Source organism: Oncorhynchus tshawytscha, linkage group LG07 (assembly GCF_018296145.1).
Source record: "Oncorhynchus tshawytscha isolate Ot180627B linkage group LG07, Otsh_v2.0, whole genome shotgun sequence".
Lineage (NCBI taxonomy): Eukaryota > Metazoa > Chordata > Actinopteri > Salmoniformes > Salmonidae > Oncorhynchus > Oncorhynchus tshawytscha.
The window spans coordinates 73,374,140-73,393,930 of NC_056435.1; the positions used below are offsets into that span (position 1 = coordinate 73,374,140).

Genomic DNA, 19,791 nt, shown 5'->3' on the forward strand with positions numbered 1-19,791 from the left:
GTTAAAGCAATGAACTTGTATTGGCTGAAAACGTAAAGCCACGCCCATTTTCGGAAGAATTGCATTATGGGCCCTAAAAGCACAGAAATAGTTTTTTCATTGATTGTTTACTTTGTATATTTGCGAATGTAGTACATCATCAGGGAACTTTTGGCATACTCACTGTATCCATAGTATGACCAATAAGCATTCAATATACTCAAATTTACATCAAATAGTACAGCTAGCGCGGTTACTATGAGAATTGGAACACAGCTCTAGACTGGGCTTCTGTGTCTGTCATCACTCTTTGACCAGAATGCAGTCTGGTATCCGTTTACTCCAAGTGGTTTAGCCACACAGACTCAGTTTTAAAATCAGACTCATGTTCATTAGGAGAAAGGGCAGGGAAACGCCAGGAGAGAGGACAGGGAAACGCCAGGACAGGGAAACGTCAGGAGAGAGGACAGGGAAACGCCAAGACAGGGAAACGTCAGGAGAGAGGACAGGGAAACGCCAAGACAGGGATACGCCAGGAGAGAGGACAGGGAAACGCCAGGAGAGGGGAGAGGGAAACGCCAGGAGAGGGAAACGCCAGGAGAGAGGACAGGGAAACGCCAGGAGAGAGGACCTCAGGAGAGACGACAGGGAAACACCAGGAGAGAGGACAGGGAAACGCCAAGACAGTAAAACGCCAGGAGAGGGAAACGCCAGGAGAGAGGACAGGGAAACGTCAGGAGAGAGGACCTCAGGAGAGGACAGGGAAATGCCAGGAGAGAGGACAGAGAAACGCCAAGCCAGGGAAACGTCAGGAGAGGACAGGGAAACGTCAGGAGAGAGGACCTCAGGAGAGAGGACAGGGAAACGCCAGGAGAGAGGACCTCAGGAGAGAGGACAGGGAAACGCCAGGAGAGAGGACCTCAGGAGAGAGGACAGGGAAACGCCAGGAGAGAGGACAGGGAAACGCCAAAACAGGGAAACGTCAGGAGAGAGGACAGGGAAACAGGCCAAGACAGGGAAACGTCAGGAGAGAGGACAGGGAAACGCCAAGACAGGGAAACGTCAGGAGAGAGGACAGGGAAACGCCAGTAGAGAGGACCTCAGGAGAGAGGACAGGGAAATGCCAAGACAGGGAAACGTCAGGAGAGAGGACAGGGAAATGCCAAGACAGGGAAACACCAGGAGAGAGGACCTCAGGAGAGAGGACCTCAGGAGAGAGGACAGGGAAATGCCAGGAGAGAGGACAGAGAAACGCCAAGCCAGGGAAACGTCAGGAGAGGACAGGGAAACGTCAGGAGAGAGGACCTCAGGAGAGAGGACAGGGAAATGCCAGGAGAGGGGACAGGGAAACGTCAGGAGAGAGGACAGGGAAACGCCAGTAGAGAGGACCTCAGGAGAGAGGACAGGGAAATGCCAAGACAGGGAAACGTCAGGAGAGAGGACAGGGAAATGCCAAGACAGGGAAACACCAGGAGAGAGGACCTCAGGAGAGAGGACCTCAGGAGAGAGGACAGGGAAATGCCAGGAGAGAGGACAGAGAAACGCCAAGCCAGGGAAACGTCAGGAGAGGACAGGGAAACGTCAGGAGAGAGGACCTCAGGAGAGAGGACAGGGAAATGCCAGGAGAGGGGACAGGGAAACGTCAGGAGAGAGGACAGGGAAACGCCAGCAGAGAGGACAGGGAAACGCCAGCAGAGAGGACAGGGAAACGTCAAGAGAGAGGACAGGGAAACGTCAAGAGAGAGGACAGGACAGGGAAACCCCAAGAGAGGGGGCAGGGAAACGCCAGGAGAGAGGACCTCAGGAGAGAGGACAGGGAAACGCCAGGAGAGAGGACAGGGTAACGCCAAGACAGGGATACGCCAGGAGAGAGGACAGGGAAACGCCAGGAGAGGGAAACGCCAGGAGAGGGAAACGCCAGGGAGAGGACAGGGAAACGCCAGGAGAGAGGACAGGGAAAACGCCAAGACAGGGAAACGTCAGGAGAGAGGACCTCAGGAGAGAGGACAGGGAAACGCCAGGAGAGAGGACAGGGAAACGTCAGGAGAGAGGACAGGGAAACGCCAAGACAGGGAAACGTCAGGAGAGAGGACAGGGAAAAGCCAGTAGAGAGGACCTCAGGAGAGAGGACAGGGAAACGCCAGGAGAGAGGACCTCAGGAGAGAGGACAGGGAAACGCCAAGACAGGGAAACGTCAGAGAGAGGACAGGGAAATGCCAAGACAGGGAAACACCAGGAGAGAGGACCTCAGGAGAGAGGACAGGGAAACGCCAGGAGAGGGGACAGGGAAACGCCAGGAGAGGGGACAGGGAAACGCCAGGAGAGGGGACAGGGAAACGTCAGGAGAGAGGACAGGGAACGCCAGCAGAGAGGACAGGGAAACATCAAGAGAGAGGACAGGGAAACGTCAGGAGAGAGGACAGGGAAATGCCAAGACAGGGAAACACCAGGAGAGAGGACCTCAGGAGAGAGGACAGGGAAACGCCAGGAGAGGGGACAGGGAAACATCAGGAGAGAGGACAGGGAACGCCAGCAGAGAGGACAGGGAAACGTCAAGAGAGAGGACAGGGAAACGTCAGGAGAGAGGACAGGGAACGCCAGCAGAGAGGACAGGGAAACGTCAAGAGAGAGGACAGGGTAACGTCAAGAGAGAGGACAGGGAAACGACAAGAGAGAGGACAGGGAAAAGTCAAGAGAGGGCAGGGAAACGCCAGGAGAGAGGACCTCAGGAAAGAGGACAGGGAAACGCCAGGAGAGAGGACAGGGAAACGCCAGGAGAGAGGACAGGGAAACGCCAAGACAGAGGACAGGGAAACGCCAAGACAGAGGACAGGGAAACGCCAAGACAGAGGACAGACAGGGAAACGCCAAGACAGGGAAACGTCAGGAGAGAGGACAGGGAAACGCCAGTAGAGAGGACCTCAGGAGAGAGGACAGGGAAACGCCAGGAGAGAGGACCTCAGGAGAGAGGACAGGAAAACGCCAAGACAGGGAAACGTCAGGAGAGAGGACAGGGAAATGCCAAGACAGGGAAACACCAGGAGAGAGGACCTCAGGAGAGAGGACCTCAGGAGAGAGGACAGGGCAACGCCAGGAGAGAGGACAGGGAAACGTCAAGACAGGGAAACGTCAGGAGAGAGGACCTCAGGAGAGAGGACAGGGAAACGCCAGGAGAGGGGACAGGGAAACGTCAGGAGAGAGGACAGGGAACACCAGCAGAGAGGACAGGGAAACGTCAGAGAGAGGACAGGGAAACAGGGAAAACGTCAGGAGAGGGGACAGGGCGCAAGAGAGAGGACAGGGAAACGCCAGGAGAGAGGACAGGGAAACGCCAGGAGAGAGGACAGGGAAACGCCAGAAGAGAGGACAGGGAAACGCCAGAAGAGAGGACAGGGAAACGCCAGAAGAGGGGACAGGGAAACGTCAGGAGAGGGGACAGGGAAACGTCAGGAGAGGGGACAGGGAAACGTCAGGAGAGGGGACCTCAGGAGAGAGGACAGGGAAACGTCAGGAGAGAGGACCTCAGGAGAGAGGACAGGGAAACGCCAAGACAGGGAAACGTCAGGAGAGAGGACAGGGAAACGCCAAGACAGGGAAACGTCAGGAGAGAGGACAGGGAAACGCCAGTAGAGAGGACCTCAGGAGAGAGGACAGGGAAACGCCAAGACAGGGAAACGTCAGGAGAGAGGACCTCAGAAGAGAGGACAGGGAAACGCCAGGAAAGAGGACTTCAGGAGAGAGGACAGGGAAACGCCAGGAGAGAGGACAGGGAAACGCCAAGACAGGGAAACGTCAGGAGAGAGGACAGGGAAACGCCAAGACAGGGAAACGTCAGGAGAGAGGACAGGGAAACGCCAGTAGAGAGGGAAACGTCAGGAGAGAGGACAGGGAAACGCCAGTAGAGAGGACCTCAGGAGAGAGGACAGGGAAACGCCAGGAGAGAGGACCTCAGGAGAGATGACAGGGAAACGCCAAGACAGGGAAACGTCAGGAGAGAGGACCTCAGGAGAGAGGACAGGGAAACGCCAGGAAAGAGGACTTCAGGAGAGAGGACAGGGAAACGCCAGGAGAGAGGACAGGGAAACGCCAAGACAGGGAAACGTCAGGAGAGAGGACAGGGAAACGCCAAGACAGGGAAACGTCAGGAGAGAGGACAGGGAAACGCCAGTAGAGAGGACCTCAGGAGAGAGGACAGGGAAACGCCAGGAGAGAGGACCTCAGGAGAGAGGACAGGGAAACGCCAAGACAGGGAAACGCCAGGAGAGAGGACCTCAGGAGAGAGGACAGGGAAACGCCAGGAAAGAGGACTTCAGGAGAGAGGACAGGGAAACGCCAGGAGAGAGGACCTCAGGAGAGAGGACAGGGAAACGTCCATGTTCATTAGGAGGAAAATGCAAGAACTTACACAGGCAGCACCAGTCAAAAGACTGCGTAGTGGAAACAGATCAGAATTGGGCTAGTAGTGTAGGTATCTTAGTACCTACCCACTGAGGTGTAAGTCACAGCAGGGTACTGGTGTGGTACCTACCCACTGAGGTGTAAGTCACAGCAGGGTACTGGTGTGTTACCTACCCACTGAGGTGTAAGTCACAGCAGGGTACTGGTGTGGTACCTACCCACTGAGGTGTAAGTCACAGCAGGGTACTGGTGTGTTACCTACCCACTGAGGTGTAAGTCACAGCAGGGTACTGGTGTGGTACCTACCCACTGAGGTGTAAGTCACAGCAGGGTACTGGTCGACAGGCACAGCATCAGGAGGTCTTCCGTACGTCATTTCATACAGTAAGTGTCCAAACGAGTATACGTCTATACTCTCTGTCGTCTGAAAGGGTGAACAGAAGCAAGAGGGTTAGACATCAGGGTTAGACATCAGGGTTAACAGAAACTAGATATCAGGGTTAGACATCAGGGTTAACAGAAACTAGACATCAGGGTTAGACATCAGGGTTAACAGAAACTAGACATCAGGGTTAGACATCAGGGTTAACAAAAACTAGACATCAGGGTTAGACATCAGGGTTAACAAAAACTAGACATCAGGGTTAACAAAAACTAGACATCAGGGTTAGACATTGTCTGCACCCCAAAGTCCTAGCGGCTCTGCTCAAAAGTAGTGCACTATGTAGGGAGTAGGGCGCTAGTTGGGAATCAGGATTGACATTTAAAAAAACACTTGTCACCACAGAACACTTATAATCCATCCCCTTTAGGCTGGCTTCCCAGACCTTGATTCGACACTTTTACTGGAGATTCCTTCATTGAGAATTATTTTTTAAATTAGGAGCAGGTTTCATCTAGGTCAGTGAAACTGGTCCTTTCAGTAGGGCTCTGAGTTTTCCCTGGTGACGCCCTCTCTCTAAGGTTGGTATTGTCCGACACTGTATCACATTCACATGTGATCTGTATTCATGACACTACTACAACTAAAACTGACATTGTAGTCTTTCAGCAGACGGTCTCGCCCAGAGCCACTTACAGTAGTAAAAAACATTATTCCCATTACTTTTTCATATTGGTCCTCCGTGGGAATCGAACCCACAACCCTGGTGTGGCAAGCACCATACTGTACCCACTGACACACATCCCGCTGTACCAACTGTACCAGGGCAGGCCCGGCAGGCCGTACCAGGGCAGGCCCAGCAGGCCGTACCAGGGCAGGCCCAGCAGGCCGTACCAGGGCAGGCCCAGCAGGCCGTACCAGGGCAGGCCCAGCAGGCCGTACCAGGGCAGGGCCCAGCAGGCCGTACCAGGGCAGGCCCAGCAGGCCCCAGGTACCAGGGCAGGCCCAGCAGGCCGTACCAGGGCAGGCCCAGCAGGCCGTACCAGGGCAGGCCCAGCAGGCCGTACCAGGGCAGGCCCAGCAGGCCGTACCAGGGCAGGCCCAGCAGGCCGTACCAGGGCAGGCCGTACCAGGGCAGGCCCAGCAGGCCGTACCAGGGCAGGCCGTACCAGGGCAGGCCCAGCAGGTTGTCCAGTACTTACGTTGATTTTCCTGAACTGTGTGATGTAGGGCCGGTAGTACGAGGGCAGGCCCAGGAGGCTGTTCTCTATGTCCAGTACTTTACACGTGTTGTCTTCTATCACTATGTTAGAGGCATGGAGGTGACCGTACGGAAAACCTTTGTCATGGAAGAACCTCAGAACCTGACAGGAAAGAAAGAGTTTAGGATGGTTTCACTCTGAACAGTGACATGTAGCAAAACCACGTGACTGGACTGCCATTGAATGAAATGGGAATTAAGGACCATGGCTTTAACAGTGACATGTAGTGTGACAAATGACATTCAATAGCTGCAGGGGGGGGGGAATAATTTGGTGTCTGATCCAGAGGGTGATGCCCCCAATCCTAGGGGTGAGGAACATGGCCTTGAGCTGTGTGATGTGTGTGTGATGTCCCAGGGGTGGTTGAGGAGATGAAAGACCACATTTTATAAATATTAGTGTTCATTGTTTGTGTGTTTAAATTTACAGAATCGGTCTTTCATATGTCTTTAATATGCTGCAGCTCCAGACCACTCTGTGGTGTGTGTGTGCGTGCGTGTGTGCGTGCGTGTGTGCGTGTGTACCTCCAGAATCTGTCGTCCGTACATCCTGATCTGCTGCAGCTCCAGTCCCTGGATCTTCTTGGGGCTGCAGTACTTCCTCATAAAGGCCTCTTTAGGCTTCACCTACAGTCAGGAAGGAGAGCTTCAGTTGAAAATGAACCAACATGAGAAGTGTAAAAAAAAAGTTTTTTAAAAACATAGCAAAAGTTATGGTTTTAACTCTTTACACTCCTGCCCGTATACGGGTTGAAAATGGCAGATTTGGACACAAATAAACACCTAAATTGGAACGTATACATGAGGTCAGAGGTCAGTGGCTGTACAGTAACATTCTATACATGAGGTCAGAGGTCAGTGGCTATACAGTAACACGCTATACATGAGGTCAGAGGCTGTACAGTAACATTCTATACATGAGGTCAGAGGTCAGAGGCTGTACAGTAACATTCTATACATGAGGTCAGAGGTCAGTGGCTATACAGTAACACGCTATACATGAGGTCAGAGGCTGTACAGTAACACGCTATACATGAGGTCAGAGGTCAGGGGCTGTACAGTAACACGCTATACATGAGGTCAGAGGTCAGGGGCTGTACAGTAACACGCTATACATGAGGTCAGAGGTCAGAGGCTGTACAGTAACATTCTATACATGAGGTCAGAGGTCAGAGGCTGTACAGTAACATTCTATACATGAGGTCAGAGGTCAGTGGCTATACAGTAACACGCTATACATGAGGTCAGTGGCTATACAGTAACACGCTATACATGAGGTCAGAGGTCAGTGGCTATACAGTAACATTCTATACATGAGGTCAGTGGCTATACAGTAACACGCTATACATGAGGTCAGAGGTCAGTGGCTATACAGTAACATTCTATACATGAGGTCAGTGGCTGTACAGTAACACGCTATACATGAGGTCAGAGGTCAGTGGCTGTACAGTAACACGCTATACATGAGGTCAGAGGTCAGAGGCTGTACAGTAACATTCTATACATGAGGTCAGAGGCTGTACAGTAACACGCTATACATGAGGTCAGAGGTCAATGGCTGTACAGTAACATTCTATACATGAGGTCAGAGGTCAGGCTCTGTGCTTCACAGCTCTATGGGTTTTGACTGACTGACGATCTGAACTTGAGCACCGCGCATCACAAGAAGTCCCCGCCCCATCCCTCCTGCTGATTGGGCAACTTCTGCTAATGTTGTGTTGACAGAGTGAGGGACAATGCTGTACATTAAAGACGACTCCATGTATTTAGAAAGATGAGACGTTGAGGATTATAATAAAAACAGCTCTGACGTCATCCAAGACAAAACACCCGTCCAAACGTGCACTTCACATTTCCAAATCATAAAACTCAAGTCATATACTCTGTCAACGTTTATGATCACTGTGTTTGATAGTACAGTTATCAAATCAAATGTTATTTGTCACGTTGGTTAAACAACAGGTGTTGGAACAGTGAAATGCTGACTTACAGGCCCTAGAAATAATATAATAGAAAAAACACAATAATATATAGACAACGAGTACCAGTAACATGGCTGTATACAGGGAGTACCAGTAACATGGCTGTATACAGGGAGTACCAGTAACATGGCTGTATACAGGGAGTACCAGTAACATGGCTGTATACAGGGAGTACCAGTAACATGGCTGTATACAGGGAGTACCAGTAACATGGCTGTATACAGGGAGTACCAGTAACATGGCTGTATACAGGGAGTACCAGTAACATGGCTGTATACAGGGAGTACCAGTAACATGGCTGTATACAGAGAGTACCAGTACTGAGTAACAATAACATGGCTGTGTACACAGAGCAGGTGGTCAGTCCTGTTAGAAACAGAGCAGGTGGTCAGTCCTGTTAGAAACAGAGCAGGTGGTCAGTCCTGTTGGGGTTAGAATCAGAGCAGGTGGTCAGTCCTGTTGGGGTTAGAAACAGAGCAGGTGTTCAGCAGTCTGGTGGCTTGTAGATAATAACAGGCTCAGAGACCGTTTCTATCAGGACCTCATGCTCTAATACGGTCAGCCTGACAGTAAGGGAGTGAACAGCTCGTGGCTCGTGGGTGTGTGTTCCTTGATGATGCTGCAGGCCTTCCTCAGTCACCGTTGAGTAGATTTCTAGGATGGGCGGGAGAACGTTCCTAGTGATGTACTGGGCCGTCTTCACCACCCGTTGGCGGGCCTTGCTGTCGTGGGCAAAGCAATTCTCGTACCAGGACGTAGTGCAACCGGTCGGGGCGATCTGGACGGTGCAGCCGTACCAGGACGTAATGCAACCGGTCGGGGCGATCTGGACGGTGCAGCCGTACCAGGACGTAGTGCAACCGGTCGGGCGATCTGGATGGTGCAGCCGTACCAGGACGTAATGCAACCGGTCAGGGCGATCTGGACGGTGCAGCCGTACCAGGACGTAATGCAACCGGTCAGGGCGATCTGGACGGTGCAGCCGTACCAGGACGTAATGCAACCGGTCGGGCGATCTGGACGGTGCAGCCGTACCAGGACGTAGTGCAACCGGTCGGGGCGATCTGGACGGTGCAGCGGTACCAGGACGTAATGCTACCGGTCGGGGCGATCTGGACGGTGCAGCGGTACCAGGACGTAATGCAAAAGTAAAGTAGAGACGCTGTTGCGCCATCTTAACCAGAGTTTTGGTCTATGTCAAGTCCTCAGTCCCCAAGGAACATAAAACTGCCTACTCTCTACTGCAGTCCAGTTGATGTGGATCACATCAGCTTTGGAAAACGAAAGCACCTGGTCATCTGGATCAGCGGCAGTCTTCCTCGATAGCTCGAAGGGAGCACAGAATGTGTTAAACTCTTCTGGCAGGGGAGACTTCGGCGGGTACGGATATCTCCGTTCATCCAGGGTTTTTGGTTGGGGGTTTGTCCGGATTGTTATTGTGGGTACAACATCAGCATAGTCAACTTACACACATCTCTGACACACACACACACACACACACACACACACACACACTTACCCTACCACACATGCCACCAGGGTCTTTTCACAATCCACAAATCCAGAACAAAGAAAGCGTACAGTATTATATAAAGCAATTATTGCTCAAATAAACAGTAAACCTGGTTTTAAAAAAAACAAATAAAGCAACACCTCTCCCCTATTTGGCCTAGATAGTTTGCATGTATTGATATGTCGGCTACGTGCGCCTTTAAAAAAAAAGAATTAAGTTGGTGTAGTTCTGTCCTTGAGCTGTTCTAGTCTATAAATGTTTTATATTATATCATATTATATCATGTTTCATGTGGACCCCAGGATGAGTAGCTGCTGCTTTCACAACAGCTACTGGGGATCCTAATGAAATAACCAAAAATCAACACATTTCCTAATGAAGCCAGTGACCAACGATGTACTGTATATATTCTTCAACATTGATGGGTCCTGGTGGATTAATCTTTGAAACATAGTTAAATTAATATTCTAAAAAACCCAGTCCTGCAGCATTGAGTCTGCCTCCTCAATTGCATTGTGAAAGCCTAACACTAATATCGTATTAGCTAGTCATGTTGGCAATTAGAACAAGCTTTTAAAATGACGCCTACCTGACCCAGATTGATATTTATAAACGTACTGTTTTTGGATTGCGTAAACAACAACAGTAACTGTGTGCTGGCTGGGATACAGGGTTCGTGTTCCAAACAAAACAACTACAAGTGTGCTTGCTCTAGTTCCTCAACTAGGAAAGCTCAAAATAGCTTCTTGTGTTACTAAATGTATCCAGAGTATTTTCAGATTTCGTTACCATCATGGCCTTTTTTTTTTTGCCTTTACCTCCCTTATCTCACCTCATTTGCTCACATTGTATATAGACTTGTTTATACTGTATTATTGACTGTATGTTTGTTTTACTCCATGTGTAACTCTGTGTCGAACTGCTTTGCTTTATCTTGGCCAGGTCGCAATTGTAAATGAGAACTTGTTCTCAACTGACCTACCTGGTTAAATAAAGGTGTTCAACTGGCCTACCTGGTTAAATAAAGGTGTTCTCAACTGGCCTACCTGGTTAAATAAAGGTGTTCTCAACTGGCCTACCTGGTTAAATAAAGGTGTTCTCAACTGGGCCTGGTTAAATAAAGGTGTTCTCAACTGGCCTGCCTGGTTAAATAAAGGTGTTTTCAACTGGCCTACCTGGTTAAATAAAGGTGTTCTTGGCCTCAACTGGCCTACCTGGTTAAATAAAGGTGTTCTCAACTGGCCTACCTGGTTAAATAAAGGTGTTCTCAACTGGCCTACCTGGTTAAATAAAGGTGTTCTCAACTGGCCTACCTGGTTAAATAAAGGTGTTCTCAACTGGCCTACCTGGTTAAATAAAGGTGTTCTCAACTGGCCTACCTGGTTAAATAAAGGTGTTCTCAACTGGCCTACCTGGTTAAATAAAGGTGTTCTCAACTGGCCTACCTGGTTAAATAAAGGTGTTCTCAACTGGCCTACCTGGTTAAATAAAGGTGTTCTCAACTGGCCTACCTGGTTAAATAAAGGTGTTCTCAACTGGCCTACCTGGTTAAAGGTGTTCTCAACTGGCCTACCTGGTTAAATAAAGGTGTTCTCAACTGGCCTACCTGGTTAAATAAAACTGGCCTGCCTGGTTAAATAAAGGTGTTCTCAACTGGCCTACCTGGTTAAATAAAGGTGAAATAAAAATTAAAATAGATAAAACAAATGCAGTGCAGTACATGTAAAATGCAGTCATGTGTCAGGTGAGCTGTTGTGTCCTCCCCTTTAGTCTAATCATGTTCCCATAATCTCCAAATTCTTCCCGTTCAATTGCTACCATGGTTATGATTTTCATCTTTCTTCTGTAAGAATCAGATCCATATAGGCCATTTCCCAGGAGTGTGAAGGGTTCAGGTCAACCCCGAGAGCTGCACGGCGGTCAGGTCAACCCCGAGAGCTGCACGGCGGTCAGGTCAACCCCGAGAGCTGCACGGCGGTCAGGTCAACCCCGAGAGCTGCACGGCGGACAGGTCAACCCCGAGAGCTGCACGGCGGTCAGGTCAACCCCGAGAGCTGCACGGCGGTCAGGTCAACCCCGAGAGCTGCACGGCGGTCAGGTCAACCCCGAGAGCTGCACGGCGGTCAGGTCAACCCCGAGAGCTGCACGGCGGTCAGGTCAACCCAGAGAGCTGCACCGCGGTCATGTCAACCCAGAGAGCTGCACCGCGGTCATGTCAACCCAGAGAGCTGCACCGCGGTCATGTCAACCCAGAGAGCTGCACCGCGGTCATGTCAGCCCAGAGAGCTGCACCGCGGTCATGTCAACCCAGAGAGCTGCACCGCGGTCATGTCAACCCCGAGAGCTGCACCGCGGTCAGGTCAACCCCGAGAGCTGCACCGCGGTCAGGTCAACCCCGAGAGCTGCACCGCGGTCAGGTCAACCCCGAGAGCTGCACGGCGGTCAGGTCAACCGAGAGCTGCACGGCGGTCAGGTCAACCCTGAGAGCTGCACCGTGGTCATGTTCAGTAAGCACGAAACAGGGAGGTATTATTTGAATTTGTCCAATAAGAAACGCTGGTTTTGTTTTTGTTGTTATGGTGTGTCCTAATGAACACAACCCAGCCTTGATGATATGTTTATATGAGATCCCTCAGAGTGCCTTTTCCTTAAACATCCTGATGACCTTGATATGTTTACCTTACATATGAGATCCCTCAGAGTGCCTTTTTCTTGAAACATCCTGATGACCAGAGCAGACAACTCACTGGTGTTGGCAAACGTCACCGGGTAGATGTACGGATTCTGGAGAGGAAAAACAACAAAACTCAGCCAGTCGGTCTGCCTCAAGACAACATAAATAACTCAGCCATTCTGTCTGCCTCAAGACAACATAAATAACTCAGCCATTCTGTCTGCCTCAAGACAACATAAATAACTCAGCCATTCTGTCTGCCTTGCGATTCTAGAAACATGTTGGATGCATTTGCAGTTTGTTTTGGTTGTGTTTCAGATTATTTTGTGTGACGGTAATAAAATGTAGTGTGTCATTTTGTAAATAAGAATATAATTTCTAAAGATGTCTACGTTAACATGGACACAACCATGATTATGAATCATCCTGAATGAGTCGTGAATAATGACGAGTGAGAAAGTTAAGTGGGTCAAAGATCATGCTAACCTCCCATGTTATTGGTAATGATGAAACTGCAAATGCATCCAACACGTTTCTAGAGTCACAAGCTTGATGTTGTCATTGCGTGCTAGGAATATGGGACCAAATACTACACTTTTGATTACTTTATTTATAAGAATCTTTAGGGATGACAAATTTGACACCTATTTTTAACAACAAAATAATATTTCTTGTTGAACAAAATCTCCTTCTCTGAGTAATTAAATTAGTATAAAACAATACAATTCCCCCATTTTCTGGGCGCATACAATATAGCTCAGTGTTTGAATTATTAATTTTACACAGTCATTTTGCTCATCGTAGCTCCTGAGTGGTGCAGTGGTCTAAGGCACTCTGCATATCAGCGCAAGAGGCGTCACTACAGTCACTGGTTCGAATCCAGGCTGTCTCACATTTGGCCGTGATTGGGAGTCCCATAGTGAGGAAGCACAATTGGCCCAGCGTCGTCCGGGTTTGGCCAAGGTCTGACCGTCATTGTAAATAAGAATTTGTTGTTAACTGACTTCAAATCAAATTTTATTTGTCACATACACATGGTTAGCAGATGTTAATGCGAGTGTAGTGAAATGCTTGTGCTTCTAGTTCCGACAATGCAGTAATAACCAACAAGTAGTCTAGCTAACAATTCCAAAACTACTACCTTATAGACACAAGTGTAAGGGGATAAAGAATATGTACATAAGGATATATGAATGAGTGATGCTACAGAGCGGCATAGGCAAGATACAGTAGATGGTATTGAGTGCAGTATATACATATGAGATGAGTATGTAAACAAAGTGGCATAGTTAAAGTGGCTAGTGATACATGTATTACATAAGGATGCAGTAGAAGATATAGAGTACAGTATATACGTATACATATATGAATAATGTAGGGTATGTAAACATTATATTAGGTAGCATTGTTTAAAGTGGACTTGCCTAGTTAAAAGGTTAAATTTATACATGTAATTAAAATCTTAATCGAGGGTGTCAATAATTTGGGACTCCACTGTATTGCAGTACTTTTGACCAACAAGGTGCCATTGGGAACGAAGGCAGAAACTTGCACATTGAAGTATTAAACCCGAGTCACAACTCTGTTAGCGTATTAATTGCCAATGACTCCTGTTAACTAGGAGAGAGTGAACGGAGGCGAGATGTTCAGCTGACTAAACTCATGCTTCGCATGGATAATGTAACTGTGTTCTGTTGTGCTACAGACAGAGATAACGTCCCACATGCCAACCTATTTTCAACATAGTGCACGACATAGGGCTCTGGTCAAAAGTAGGGCACTATATAGGGAATAGGGTAGTGTTCAGGACGCAGCCGGAGAGAGATGGAACACATTTTGTATCTGCACTGCGTTCAGCTCAGGCAGTCACGCATTTTTCCCAACCCTATCTCTCTTACGTTTACCCAAAGGGCTCCCTATTCCCTATACAGTGCACTACTTTTCGCCAGGGCCCATTGGTAATAAGCTGCTATTTGGGATACACCCTTAGGCTACAACCTATTGCTCCGGGAACTACAGAGAGAGAGCTTGAGAAAGGGTAAGGGTGGGGAAAAAGTCAGGAGTATGAGGGGGGTCAAGGTTTTACATGTAATGTGTAGATCAGAGTATGATTTTCTTCTGGTCAGGAGGTTAGATAGAAATGTAATGTAGCCCACACCAACTACAGTCCCATAGTCTGACCCCACACTAGGTATTAACATGTGTAATGGGAATATTTAAGATTAATACATTCAGATTCAATTAGGAGTAAGTAACAATGCTTAGCATATTGATGTTGTCGCTGTCTGTAATACACATGATTTCCAGTGTTCTGTTTGACACTCATTTGTAGGGGTTGGTGCTCACTACATTACATAGTGAATGTTATGGAATGTTATATGGGGTTGGTGCTCACTACATTACATAGTGAATGTTATGGAATGTTATATGGGGTTGGTGCTCACTACATTACATAGTGAATGTTATGGAATGTTATATGGGGTTGGTGCTCACTACATTACATAGTGAATGTTATGGAATGTTATATGGGGTTGGTGCTCACTACATTACATAGTGAATGTTATGGAATGTTATATGGGGTTGGTGCTCACTACATTACATAGTGAATGTTATGGAATGTTATAGGGGTTGATGCTCACTACATTACATAGTGAATGTTGTAAGGGGTTGGTGCTCACTACATTACATAGTGAATGTTATGGAATGTTATATGGGGTTGGTGCTCACTACATTACATAGTGAATGTTATGGAATGTTATATGGGGTTGGTGCTCACTACATTACATAGTGAATGTTATGGAATGTTATATGGGGTTGGTGCTCACTACATTACATAGTGAATGTTATGGAATGTTATATGGGGTTGGTGCTCACTACATTACATAGTGAATGTTATGGAATGTTATATGGGGTTGGTGCTCACTACATTACATAGTGAATGTTGTAAGGGGTTGGTGCTCACTACATTACATAGTGAATGTTGTAAGGGGTTGGTGCTCACTACATTACATAGTGAATATTGTAAGGGGTTGGTGCTCACTACATTACATAGTGAATGTTATATGGGGTTGGTGCTCACTACATTACATAGTGAATGTTATGGAATGTTGTATGGGGTTGGTGCTCACTACATTGTTATATGAATGTTATATGGGGTTGATGCTCACTACATTACATAGTGAATGTTATGGAATGTTATATGGGGTTGATGCTCACTAGTGAACATTACATAGTGAATGTTATGGCTCAATACATTTAGTATGGGGTTGGTGCTCACTACATTACATAGTGAATGTTATGGAATGTTATATGGGGTTGGTGCTCACTACATTACATAGTGAATGTTATGAATGTTATATAGGGGTTGGTGCTCACTACATTACATAGTGAATGTTGTAAGGGGTTGATGCTCACTACATTACATAGTGAATATTGTAAGGGGTTGATGCTCACTACATTACATAGTGAATGTTGTAAGGGGTTGATGGTCACTACATTACATAGTGAATATTGTAAGGGGTTGATGGTCACTACATTACATAGTGAATGTTGTAAGGGGTTGATGCTCACTACATTACATAGTGAATGTTATAAGGGGTTGGTGCTCACTACATTACATAGTGAATGTTTATGGGGTTGTGCTCACTGTTAGTGAATGGGGTTGATGCTCACTACATTACATAGTGAATGTTATGGGGTTGATGAATTTATATGGGGTTGGTGCTCACTACATTACATAGTGAATGTTGTAAGGGGTTGGTGCTCACTACATTACATAGTGAATGTTGTAAGGGGTTGATGCTCACTACATTACATAGTGAATGTTGTAAGGGGTTGATGCTCACTACATTACATAGTGAATGTTGTAAGGGGTTGGTGCTCACTACATTACATAGTGAATGTTATGGAATGTTATATGGGGTTGATGCTCACTACATTACATAGTGAATGTTATATGGGGTTGGTGCTCACTACATTACATAGTGAATATTGTAAGGGGTTGATGCTCACTACATTACATAGTGAATGTTGTAAGGGGTTGGTGCTCACTACATTACATAGTGAATGTTGTAAGGGGTTGATGCTCACTACATTACATAGTGAATGTTATATGGGGTTGGTGCTCACTACATTACATAGTGAATGTTATATGGGGTTGGTGCTCACTACATTACATAGTGAATGTTATATGGGGTTGATGCTCACTACATTACATAGTGAATGTTATGGAATGTTATATGGGGTTGATGCTCACTACATTACATAGTGAATGTTATGGGTTATATGGGGTTGGTGCTCACTACATTACATAGTGAATGTTATGGAATGTTATATGGGGTTGGTGCTCACTACATTACATAGTGAATGTTATAAGGGGTTGGTGCTCACTACATTACATAGTGAATGTTATATGGGGTTGGTCACTACATTACATAGTGAATGTTATATGGGGTTGATGCTCACTACATTACAGTGAAGTGAATGCTCACTACATTACATAGTGAATGTTATATGGGGTTGGTGCTCACTACATTACATAGTGAAAGTGGGGTTGGTGCTCACTACATTACATAGTGAATGTTATATGGGGTTGGTGCTCACTACATTACATAGTGAATTACATAGTGAAGGGGTTATGCTCACTACATTACATAGTGAATGTTATATGGGGTTGGTGCTCACTACATTACATAGTGAATGTTATGGAATGTTATATGGGGTTGGTGCTCACTACATTAATAGTGAATGTTATGGAATGTTATATGGGGTTGGTGCTCACTACATTACATAGTGAAGTGCTCACTACATTACATAGTGAATGTTATAAGGGGTTGATGCTCACTACATTACATAGTGAATGTTATAAGGGGTTGGTGCTCACTACATTACATAGTGAATGTTGTATGGGGTTGGCTCACTACATTACATAGTGAATAGTATGGGGAATGTTACATTACATAGTGAATGTTATATGGGGTTGGTGCTCACTACATTACATAGTGAATGTTATACATGCTCACTACATTACATAGTGAATGTTGTAAGGGGTTGGTGCTCACTACATTACATAGTGAATGTTGTAAGGGGTTGGTGCTCACTACATTACATAGTGAATGTTGTAAGGGGTTGATGCTCACTACATTATGTAGTGAATGTTGTAAGGGGTTGATGCTCACTACATTATGTAGTGACTGTTGTAAGGGGTTGATGGTCACTACATTACACAGTGAATGTTATGGAATGTTCTTATGCGTGTTGGTAGTGATTGACGTCAGAGTGGAGACTTCATGTTATTGTATTATGTGTTTACAGAAAATGTTTGATTAGGATAAAAGGGCCCGCTGAGAGAAGTAAGACTTTTCTCTGTGAGTACAAATGTGTGATCTTACGCCCTACTCAGGTAATGTCAGCCCTACTCAGAGGGGCGGCACGTTCTACTGGGGGAGCTCAGGTAATGTCAGCCTTACTCAAAGGGGGCACGCGTTCTACTGGGGAGCTCAGGTAACGTCAGCCCTACTCAGAGGGGGGAGGTAAGTTCTACTGGGGGAGCTCAGGTAATGTCAGCCCTACTCAGAGGGGGGGGTACGTTCTACTGGGGGAGCTCAGGTAATGTCAGCCCTACTCAGAGGGGGGTACGTTCTACTGGGGAGCTCAGGTAATGTCAGCCCTACTCAGAGGGGAGTACGTTCTACTGGGGGAGCTCAGGTAATGTCAGCCCTACTCAGAGGGGGGTACGTTCTACTGGGGGAGCTCAGGTAATGTCAGCCCTACTCAGAGGGGGGTACATTCTCCTGGGGAGCTCAGGTAATGTATTTATGTGCACGAGCACAAATCACCACATCTGTAATTTTAGCCCCGTTTGAGTCATTTTCACTTGGGAAGGTTATTATCCCAGCCCTGAAAACATACATTATTTCAGAAAACTCGAGGGTCCTCTGATAATACTTCTCCTGTGTGAATCGTCATCCCTGTGTTGAGGGATATTACAGAGTTTAAACAGGTACTGGGCCCAGTTTGGGTCAGAACTGAAGTGCTATGTTCGTAGCCTACAGATGAATGATCGGTTTTTGTCACATATCAACTTTCCCAGTGCCGTACTTTTAAAAGACGAAGAAGTGGACAATATTGTGCCAATGAATTGATAACTTGCCAAATCCGTCAGATAATTAAATGTCTGCAGGTTAAAAGTCCATGGTTCTTGTTAATATGCATTGTTATTTTGACTGTCTCTGAACTGAAGGTCATTAGGTCAATATTAGACTGTCCCTAGACATGTGAACTGAAGGTCATTAGGTCAATATTAGACTGTCCTGGTAATGTGACACGCCTAGAAGAGCCTCCCGACTTCCGTCAAAACAGTCCAAAATATTACAGAGGCAGTTTGGTTAAAAATAATCACGTCCGAATCGTCCACTGGAAAAACGGATATGCTGTATTTAATATTTACATAACCAACGTTCTATAGTAACACTAGTCCCCCTAAAGCAGACCTTTGACTTGCTGAAGAGCTGTGTTATTGTAGTCTGTACGGATCCAATAGACAGGGCTTGGGCCTTGTTTAGGGCTCCTCCAAGATTCAGTGACCTTGTTGGCAGAACAGTTGTTCCTGATAGTGGTGACCGGGGTCTTCTCTAGGAAGGTCTGATACCTTGTTTGCAGAACAGCTGTTCCTGATAGTGGTGACCGGGGTCTTCTCTAGGAAGGTCTGATACCTTGTTTGCAGAACAGCTGTTCCTGATAGTGGTGACCCGGGGTCTTCTACCTTGTTAGCAGAACAGCTGTTCCTGATAGTGGTGACCGGGGTCTTCTCTAGGAAGGTCTGATACCTTGTTAGCAGAACAGCTGTTCCTGATAGTGGTGACCGGGGTCTTCTCTAGGAAGGTCTGATACCTTGTTGGCAGAACAGTTGTTCCTGATAGTGGTGACCGGGGTCTTCTCTAGGAAGGTCTGATACCTTGTTGGCAGAACAGCTGTTCCTGATAGTGGTGACCGGGGTCTTCTCTAGGAAGGTCTGATACCTTGTTAGCAGAACAGCTGTTCCTGATAGTGGTGACCGGGGTCTTCTCTAGGAAGGTCTGATACCTTGTTAGCAGAACAGTTGTTCCTGATAGTGGGGACCAGGGTCTTTTCTAGGAAGGTCTGCTACCTTGTTAGCAGAACAGTTGTTCCTGATAGTGGTGACCGGGGTCTTCTCTAGGAAGGTCTGATACCTTGTTGGCAGAACAGCTGTTCCTGATAGTGGTGACCCGGGGTCTTCTCTAGGAAGGCCTGTTAGACTTATGTCGATTCCGGATGCTGTGTCCTTGTTGCAACTTGAATTAAACCAGATCGATTTTTGATTGACTTTATCAACAACTGTTCTCCTTTTTGTTTCACCTGGAAATTCCCTTAATTAATCTGATCAATATCATCTGATCATAGTTTGGATAATTTTGTGATACCAGCCCAGTATTGTCCAAAACAACAGATAAAAGGCCTATATATTACATTAAAACATGTTTGTTTAGTAAATAGTGATAGTCTAAGTGTTGTTTTAGCTCTAAGGTAGTGTCAATAGACAATATATGAATAAAAATACAAATGGGCACAACAGTCTGTATC

The 19,791-nt window shown here is 47.0% G+C and overlaps 1 protein-coding gene across 8 annotated transcripts in view; it reads right to left on the bottom strand.

Annotated features, from left to right (window-relative positions):
* Positions 1-19,791, bottom strand: part of pxk (PX domain containing serine/threonine kinase) — a 54,322-nt gene that overhangs the window by 19,937 nt on the left and 14,594 nt on the right. For all 8 annotated transcript variants that reach the window (XM_042324935.1, XM_042324938.1, XM_042324939.1 and 5 more), the window contains 4 exons: positions 12,195-12,299; positions 6,546-6,647; positions 5,962-6,123; positions 4,684-4,801 (listed from right to left, as the gene is read on the bottom strand). In XM_042324935.1, the coding sequence (XP_042180869.1) occupies positions 4,684-4,801; positions 5,962-6,123; positions 6,546-6,647; positions 12,195-12,299 (487 nt within the window). The remainder of the gene's footprint in view (positions 1-4,683; positions 4,802-5,961; positions 6,124-6,545; positions 6,648-12,194; positions 12,300-19,791) is intronic.